General features: G+C 60.6%; 1 protein-coding gene across 1 annotated transcript; it reads right to left on the bottom strand.

The window, feature by feature from the left end:
- Positions 1 to 3,152: 3,152 nt before the first annotated feature.
- On the bottom strand, positions 3,153 to 5,618 carry NPTX1 (neuronal pentraxin 1). Its single transcript, XM_076354160.1, has 5 exons — positions 5,140 to 5,618; positions 4,765 to 4,972; positions 4,034 to 4,278; positions 3,753 to 3,932; positions 3,153 to 3,612 (listed from the first exon to the last, which is right to left on the bottom strand). The coding sequence occupies exons 1-5, from the start codon at positions 5,596 to 5,598 to the stop codon at positions 3,391 to 3,393; spliced, it is 1,314 nt and encodes a 437-aa protein (XP_076210275.1). The 5' UTR covers positions 5,599 to 5,618; the 3' UTR covers positions 3,153 to 3,390.
- Positions 5,619 to 9,098: the final 3,480 nt, after the last annotated feature.

Raw genomic sequence — 9,098 nt, 5'->3', positions numbered from 1 at the left:
GTAATTCTGCATCTGTCTCTGTCTGTGGCTGGCGGCACGGGAAAACACGCTGGGTCCCCAGAGCTCAGACCTGCAGTTTGGCTTGAGGCATCCTCCCTCTCTCCCTCGCCCTGTACGCTGTTGGCTGTATTACAATGGTTATGACTTGAGACATCCTGAAAAGGACCTGGAGCAGTCACAGGAGCAAACCCTCCTAAGGAAAACAGGCTTTATGAGGGTGCCAGGCGCTGGGTGAAGGAGAGGGGCCCTGGAGCGGCTGTCCTCTGGCAGCTGGAGATGCGGGAGGTGGCGGGTGACCGGTCAGGGATGCCGTTAGCAGAGGCTGCAGTTGACTGTAGACGTTGCTTGGGAAGATGCAGCACAAGCGGCCGCGGGACCCTCGCCATGGCCCTCGCCAGCCCCCGGGAGCTGACACTCACTGGCCACAAGCGCGGCAGCGGCGAGGGCTCTGCTGAGTTATGCCAGCTGCGTCCCTCCGGGCTGTGTCACCGCGTCCTTGCTCTTACCGAGGAAGGAAGGGGAGTGCCGGTGTCACCAAGGGCTGCGTGGTGCCCAGGGCAGCAGTACTGAACTGGACCCGTACAGCTCCCATTCCCAGCTGCAATGGGATGGGGAGAGTTACAGGGGTGGGGGGACAGGGGGCAGGAATTGTTTCTGGCTGGTTATAAGGAGTAAATAATGGTTTTCCTACTTGTATCTTTGATGCTAAAAGCAATTTATCTGGCGAGTCTGTTACACAGCAGATGTGTAACAAGTGGGAATTTGTAGCAATTACTTAGGAACAGTATAAGCCATCCTTTGAGGCACAGCACTGCGCACGCTGCTCTCCGCTGCCAAGTCCCCGTGCCCGTGATGTACGGGTGGCCTCTAGCCATGCTGCCCTCCGAGCCAAGTACCCCAGCGTCACCCCCACGCTCAGATTTGCCCTCTGGAGTGATACCTTCCAGGAACTGCATTCGGAGCCCAGCCTGGCTCCCTGAAACGCCCCAAGCGCAGCTCCTGCCTGCAGGGAGGGAGCAGGAGCTGCGCAGTCCCGTGGGGTTTGTCAGCGGTGCCTGCACCGAGAACGTTTGCCGCAGAGAGCCGACGGGCATCCGGCACTGTGGGCTGCGGGGTGTCACTGTCCCTGCCATCGCCAGCCTGGCAGAGGCAGCCGGAGGGAGCTGAGCTGCCAGCCTGCATCTTGGGGAAAAAAAAAACAACTAATCAATTTGTGCGACGGTGTTGCATAAACCGGGGAAAGAGGTGGTCTAACGTTACAGGAGAAGGAGGGAGCCTGGCAGGTACGGCCGAGGCTCAGGGGGTGCCTGAGCAGGCTCTGAGGGGAACTGGGCAGAAATTCCTGCTTTAGGCAGGCAAAACCTTCCTGTGCAGAAAGATCGGCTCCCGAGCCCTGGCTGCTCAGGGAACTGACACATTTAAGAGAACCCAGTGTCTTTCTTCACTCTTTATTGTGTAAAAATAAAGTCAACAATTCATGTAATCTCAGCAATAAAATGGGAAAAGCATGAGTATCAGTAGAAACAGTGCATTTTCAGAACTGCTGATGCGGACTGGATGTGTAGTATATTGTAACCCATTCAAAACCCAAAGGAGACAGAGAGCAAGTAATAGGAAAAATGTACAGCTTTAGTTAGCAAAATAATGACAGATTAAGATACATTTATTCTCTCCCCCACTATACACTATATACATTGTGTTGACATCACACCCTTTTTTTTTTTTTTTTGGCAAATCTGACGCACCTGGGACTGTAGGTGAGACCCTTTCCGTGGTCTTGTTCTTCTCAGCAGGTTGCGCTTGTCGCTTTGCTGATGTGAACAGGTTCTTAGGAGGAACTTAAATTAACTCACGATGGTTTGTGGTTGGTTTTTGTGTTTGGTTTTTTTTTTTGTTTGTTTGTTTGTTTTTTTAAAAAGAGCACAGTTTAAAATACGCTGCCCTGAGCCGCAGTTCGTGTGAAGGTATCTCGATCTGGGGGGGGTGTGTGTGTGTCGCTGCTTGTGCTGCTCCTGCCTGTGCTGCTCTTCGGCTGGGTGCTGGCTCTCTGAAGCGGTGGTGGCTGGGCCAGCTCTGTGCTCCTGACCAGGGGCGGCCTTGGCCTTGCCCGGCTCCGTACGGGTCCCTCTACTCTGCACGTCTCTTTGCCACATCTTTGGAATTGGTTGGGGAGGCTCTGGAGCCCTGTGGGAATTCTCTGCCTCATCCTCCACTGCCGCCCAGGGCAGCCCTCAGGGGGTCAGTGGGGCAGGCTGGGGGGTGATTTCTGCAATCTGTAGTACAAACCAGGAGTTTAGAAAAGGAAACCATACAAAATGCATCTATTATTTCAAAATACGCTTCTTTATCTCTTTTTCCTGCAGAATCACAAAGTACTTTTTTTTTTTCTCAGGGAGCACTGCTTAATTCTATATTTTTTTTATCTTCATAAAAATACCTTTTTTTTTTTTAATGGTAATAAACTTCCCTTTACAGTAAGAGAAACAACATAGTGTATTATCAAAAGCAGAAAGGCTTCAGACTTTTCAGTGGTAGCTAAACTTCCAGGGGACGGTAAAGGCTATTTTTCACCAGCTACGGCACGTAGGAGGCCTCGGGGGGCTGCAGGCGGCGGGGCCGGGGGGGGGACGTACCTGAGTGCGGCAGGTCGGGGAGCGGGGCCGGCGGGGGGGGGGGGGGTCCCGCCCGGAGGGGTCCCGCCCCGGTGCCCGCCGCAGCCCGGGGCTATGGCTGTGGTGCTCGGGAGCGGCGCCGGCGGGGGAAGGGGGGCAGCGGGTCTCGCCCGGGGAGGGGGGGTGGGAATGGGGGTGTGTGTGTGTGTGTGTGTGTGTGTGTGTCACCCCCTCCTCGGAGCCCCGGACAATGCCCCACTCCCGGGAGGGAGCGCAACCGGGTGCGGGGGGGGGATGTTGCAAACCTCCCCCGGCTCCGGAGGCACCACCCTCCCGGGGGGGGGCGGGGGGGGTGCAGGCTGGAGGGAGAGAAGCCCCGAGGGGGGGGCTCCGGTCCGGGCCTCGCAGCCTTTTAAGGCGCCGGTGCCCGGGGAAAGCGGGGCCGCCCCGGCGGGGGGAGGCGGCGGCGAAGCGGGGGCCGGGCCCGGGTGTGTGTGGGGGGGGGGGTGGGGGGGGGGGGTGGGGGGCGGCGGGACGGGGCGCAGCCACGCCAGGCCAAGGCACGCAGGCGTTGAAGGACATTGGCAAGACTGAAACCGGAGGGTCGCAGGGCTCCGGGGGCGGGCGGCCCCGCTGCAGGGGCATCCCCGCTCCTCGGGACAAGATGGGTGGCTTCGTTCTCGGTTGTTTTTGCGCAAAAAAAAAAAAAAGGAGGGAAAAAGGGGAGGGGGGGGGAAGAAAAGAACCCGATGAGGAGGTTTCTCGCTTGTCCGTGACCCTAGTTGAGCTGGCGACAGGCCTCGAAAGTCCACTTGGTGGCCCCGCCGTAGATGTCGATGTTGGCCTCGGCCCACGCGATGACGTTGCCCGAGAGCGCCTTGGTGCTGCAGGTGGCCAGGCTGTACACCTCCCCGGGGCTCAGCTTCCTGTCCCACACGTTGAAGTGGGCCAGCTCCCCCACGAAGGCCTGCGTGGCATCGAACCCGCCGCCCAGCGTGTCCTGCAGAGGAGCCACCGTCACAGGGGGCACACGGCCGGGCTGCCCTGTCCCACCCCGGGAGCACCCGGCCCCGTCCATCCCCTCCACCCAGCCAAGGAGGGACCCCCACACCTGCCCCCCCCCCCCCCCCCAGCCCTTACCTGCTCCTGGCCCAGGACCAGGACGCCCTGGGGCTTGATGGGGTGGTAGGGCGCCAGGTTCTCGCCGCTGCCAGTCTGCGTGCCGTCCTGGTAGGCTTCCCACACGCCGTCCCGCGTGGTCCAGGTGACGCAGATGTGGTGCCACTTGCCGTCATTGATGACAAAGGGCAGTTTGGCCACCTGCGGGCGGTGGGTCAGGGTGGTGGGCATGGGGGTCCCCCATGCTGCCCCCCAGCCGGTCCCTCCCTGCCTAGCACCCTCCCTGCTCCCCAGGGCTGTACCTTGTCATTGATGAGGATCTCCATGGGGTTGTTGCCCCACTCAATGAGCACCAGCTCGTTAGCCTGCCCGGGCACAGCGTAGGAAAAGGGGGTGCCCATGCCGGGGGAGGCATTGGATTTCATCCACATGCAGACGCTGAAGGCGTACATCTCGGGCAGGCTCTTCTTCACCTTGGCGTACATGTAGTTGGTGCGCAGCGGGAAGGTGAGCTGGAACCTGTCCGGGGGCCGGTTGTCCTTCTGGCCTGCAGGGGCAGAGGCGCGGTGGGCTCCGGCCGGACCCCCTCTCTGCCCGCTTTGGGGGTTCCCCCCCCTCCCCACCCCATTATGTAACGGGCCTTGAGATGGCAACCAGGAGCAAATCCCTCCGGCACTGCACGGCTCCCTAATCCCCGGCACAGGGCAGTGCCCGCAGCATCCCCGGCTCCCGCCGCGGAGCCCGCGGATGCCGCCGGGCTAAAGCTGGGGGAAAGGGACCGCTCCAAGGGTGGAAAATAGGACGGGCTCGGGGGGGCGGGCGAGCCGCCCGGACGGAGCGGCTCAGCATCCCGCCCGGCAGCGCTGGGTCCCCGGCGAGCGCGGAGCGGAGGGGAGCGGGCACGGACGGCGGCGCGGGGCGGGGGGGGGGGGGGGGGGGGGGAAGGCTCCGGGACCGCGGCGGGCTCGGCCGACCCAGCCGGGAGGCTGGCCCGGGTGTCCCGCGGGCAGCGGGGCTGGGGAGCGCCCGGTACCTTTCTCCAGGTCGCTGATGCGCTGGTGCAGCGACGTGAGGGTGCTCTCGATCTTGCCGCGCTCCTCGGACTCGTTCTTCGGGTTGAGCTTCCCCTCCTCCAGGCTGTTCACCCGGGACAGCACCTGCTTCTCCAGGTCGTCGATTTTGTTCTGCAGGATGTCCTTCAGGTTGTTGGTCTGGCTGGAGGAGTTCATCCTGCTGAACTGCTGCAAGGGGCGAGCACAGGAGCGGGCTGTTACCGCCCGACCTGCCGCCGTGCCCGGGCGGGCTCCCGCGCCCCGTTCCGCTCCGGGCGGAGGCTCCACGGCTCCCGGTTCGGCTCCCCCGGGGCGGCGGGGAGCGCCCTGCCCCGCCGGCGGGACGGAGCGCGTACCTCGAGGTTCTCCAGCCTGGTCTTCAGGGACTGCAGCGTCTGCCCGAGCTGGCTGAGGGTCTCGGCCGCGGGCGCCCGCGACAGGTCCCCCATGGTGTTCTTGGAGAAGCCGGCCTTCCTGCCGGCCCCGCCGCCCTTGGGCTCGCCGGGCGACGCCTCCAGCACGCTCTGGCTCTCGCACCGGCCCAGCTTGGCCGTCAGCTCACGGATGGTCTCCTTCTGGTTCATGATGGTCTCCTTCTGCTGCAGCACCGTTTCCCGCAGCTGCAGCACCGTGCTTTTCAGCTCCTCGGCGGAGCCGGTGCCCGGAGCGGAGGCGGCGCACATGTCCCCGTCCAGCGGCACCGAGGTGCAGATGAAGCGCGTCTGCCCGAAGCCCTGCCCGCGGCCGCGCAGGCAGAGCAGCGAGAGCAGGAGGAGGAGGAGGGAGAGGAGGCTGCCGGGGGGCCCCGCGGCCATGGCTCCGCTGCCTCGGCTGGGCTGGGGCCGGCTCCGCCGCTCTCCGCCGGGCCCACTGCGGCACGCGGCCCCTCTTATAGCGCCCGGGCGGGGCCGCGCGCCCTGACGTCACGGCGCGTGGAATCCCGGCCGCGCGACGGGGGGGGGAGGGGGCGTGAGTGTGCGCGTGAGTGTGTACGGGGCGCGTGTGCGCGTACGGGTGTGTGTACGCGTGTGTCGGGGTGGGGGTGGGTGCGCGCGGGGGCGTGGGAGTGAGTGGGCGCGGCGCGCGTGTGTAGAGGAGCTCGTGCGGGGGGGGGGCGTGTGGAGGGTGCTACAGCGAGCGGCGGGGGGTGCGCGGGGGGTGCGCGTGCACGCGGCTGTGTGTGCGGGTGCGGGGGGGGGGGTGCGGGTGCGCGCGGTGCCGCGGGGTGGGTGGAGGGGGTGGTGCAGTGCGTGTGTGCGCGCGGGGCCGTGCATGGAAGGGGCCGCCCCGCGCTCTCCGTGGGTCCGTGTCCGTGGGTGCCCGCGCCGGGGTGTGTGTGTGTGTGTGCGTGGTGTTGCCGTGGGTGCCCGTGTGCCCGTGTGCGGTCCGTCCCCGCCGCCCGATAGCAGCGCCGGGGCCGCCCCGCTGCGGCGGGGGCTGCCGGTAGCAGCCGCCGGAGGGTCCCCGCGGGCTCGCCGTGGTCCCGGCTGGGGGGGGCGGGCTCGGTGCCGGCGTGGGGAGCGGTGCCGTTTCCTCGCACCGCCCAGGGCTGTTCCCGGCAGCTCGACAAAACGTCTCCCCCCACCCCCCCGGGCATCCCCGGTCCTGCCCCCCCCGCCCCGACCCGCAGCGCCCCGAGCAGGGCGGCCCCCGCGGTAGGGGAGCGCGCGGGCAACCCCGGGCTCCAGGGTGCTCCGTGGGGAGGACACGGGTGGGCTGCGGGGCAGGGTGATGCTCGCCCCGGCAGGGCCGGGGGCTCTGCCCTCCAGCCCGAGCGGCTCGCTCGGACTCGAAGCCGAGTGCCCGCCGTCGGGAGGGCAGAAGGGTGAAGGGCTGCCGGCCCTGGGCGGGTGCCGCTGGAGCACGGACGGGCCCAGCAAGTCGCTTCGTGTCCTCGGGAAGAAGATGCAGCAAAGTGATGTTGGTGCACAGCTCTGCTATAGGCATAGGGGAGCAATTGCTGCTTTTCTTCTTCCTTTTTAATCCGGGAAAAAAAAAAAAACCCGGGTAATGTTTGGGTCTGTCCTTGGTGGAAATAGTTCGTGGCCATCAGAATTGCTGCTTTTCTCATCTTCAGCACTTCAGCCAAGGCCGATTCTTCTTCAGTCCCGGAGAAGCGAGCGTGTGGCTTCTCCCTGCAGTTGTTCCTCACAACCTTCCCTTGGCCAAGACACCTGAGCACGAGCAGGACCGTCCCGGCCGCTGCAGCCCCAGCTCCTTGAGGCTCTCCTACCTGTTGGTTCTATCCTTGTCTTCTCTCCGTGGTATTGTATTGTGTTAGGAAATACCTAAACCGCTGAGAGGTTTAGCTTGCAGACTGCCTGGGTAAATGTGCTTCTGATTTTACCATAGGTGAATTTGGTCCTCTCAGCTCAGTTCACTGCCTGCTCCACCCGATCTGCACTGCAGCAGTCCATATGGCTGGAGTATTTACATAATGCCAAGTTATCCTATGAAATATGAAGCAATTCATTTTGATTAGTGGAGTGGGTCAGAAAAATACAAAGGCTTTCAGTCCATGGATCCGCAAAAGATGAAGTTCTACCACTCCATGGTACTTTTTCCCCTTTTATCTCCCCTCTGATGCGGGCCTGACGAGCCCTCTCTGGGAGCTGGAGCACACCGAGCTGCCCACAGCGAGACCTGTGACTGTGTGACTCAGTTTGATGCCTTTTCTGTTGCAGGCGTTTATCTAGCCCCAAGAGTTTTATGACACACTACCTTGGCATAGAGTGTTTCCTTCTCAAAGGCATCTCAGCTGCCTTTGGGAGGCCCCTTTCTTCATCCAGCAGTGCTCTGCGGGTTGCAGTTAAAACAGCATTTCATGGCCAAACCCAGAGGCTTGGGGTTGTCATCAGGTGCGGCAGAAAGAGGATGGCAGGGTTGGCAAAACCCCCTAATTCTCTGTCGTGGCCGCGTATGGCTGTTGATGCCCAGCCCAGGGAAGCCAGGGCAGCGCTGGGACAAAAGCGGCCAAGACGTATGGAGATGTGCCAGAGTGCTCAGTGCTTCTGTACCACCTTTGCTAGGATCCTGTAGTGCTTTTGTTGCTGTCTTCCATCAAACCCGTCCCAGTGCTTCTGGGGACTCCAGAGACTTGTTATTTGTAGCCTTCCTAAGGCTTCTGGTTCTCACTGCTGATCCTGCCCCCGCGCAGCAGTTCAGAGCCCCCTGAAACCTGTGAGGAGCTCACCTCTGGTGCTGTGTGCTTTGCTTCAGGAAATTCTGGGGGAAAAATCTGCATTTCCACTAGGTTCTTCGCTTCTGGCTTTATTGCTCTTCACTTCTGGTTTTATTGCCCTGGTTACTTCTCCTCCTGTGCGCTCTCTGTGTGTTTCAATGCAACAGGAATGGAGCAGAGAGGAGTTAAGGAGAGGGACAGGCAGAATGTGTTTTACTGGGCAGACCAGTCTCCCTTCTGTGCTGGTTTGGTTTTGGGGTTGTTTTTGTTTTGTTTGGGTTTGGTTTGGGTTTGGGTTTTTTGTGAGAAAAGGGATGCTATGGAAAAGGCTGAAAAGACTGCAGGTCTAATTCTTCTGCCACAGGCAGGAACACAAACCAAAAATAATGTTAACTGCAGGCAGTACAATTACACCGGTGTAGGACTGGTCTGAGAGGCACCTGAATTGGTACTGACTTCTGTTAACATCTGCATGGTATTGACAAAGCTGTTCATGTCGCTGAACCAGTTTAACCAGGAATCTTTTGTCATCCACAGTACATTATGCTGAGATGAGACCAAGGTGACAGGTGCAATAAAATAAACACTCCGATACTATGGTGATGGAGACCGTATAAATATCTAGATAGAAAAAACAACAAAGCTGCACTACAATAGATAAGTAAAATAACCCCTGTGTCTCCTAATGCAAAGAAAGAACTAGAAAATATGATCAAGATTTCAGCTTTCCCAGAATCACTGAATCATGCAGTAGGATCCGTTACTGCTTTTGTAGATTTAGGAGCTGTATGGGTGTAATGGAATAAGGGAGCCCCTATTATTTTTAACTCTTCTCTTGCCTCTTCCAAAGTGCTCTCTGTAGGTAGCTGATTTATCGCTCTGGAGCTGAAAAGAGCTGAGCACGGCTATCAAGGACCCTTGGAGATGATTTCGTTCTGAACAGGAGCCAGCAGGCACATTTGTATTTGTGATGGACGAGTATCATTTCAGACAGTCCGGGGTGCTCCCTCCAGGGACCAGAAGCCCTGGCTCCCCGTGCCCTCTGCCACAGCCAGTTGTCCAGTGCAGAGGTGAGGTACGTAAATACTCGATCTGTTCAACGCTAACCTTTGTGTGAGAACAGCAGAGTTACAA

Source organism: Aptenodytes patagonicus, chromosome 16, assembly GCF_965638725.1.
Source record: "Aptenodytes patagonicus chromosome 16, bAptPat1.pri.cur, whole genome shotgun sequence".
Taxonomy (NCBI): Eukaryota; Metazoa; Chordata; class Aves; order Sphenisciformes; family Spheniscidae; genus Aptenodytes; species Aptenodytes patagonicus.
Note: the sequence above shows the minus strand (reverse complement) of the source record. Positions and strands in the feature narration are given on the sequence as shown.

Coding starts and splice junctions, on each gene's coding strand:
- NPTX1 (XM_076354160.1), bottom strand. CDS start 5,598: ATGGCCGCGGGGCCCCCCGGCAGCCTCCTCTCCCTCCTCCTCCTCCTG. Junction 4,279..4,764: donor CATCAGCGACCTGGAGAAAG/GTACCGGGCGCT, acceptor CTGCCCCTGCAG/GCCAGAAGGACAACCGGCCC. Junction 3,613..3,752: donor TGGTCCTGGGCCAGGAGCAG/GTAAGGGCTGGG, acceptor GCTCCTCTGCAG/GACACGCTGGGCGGCGGGTT.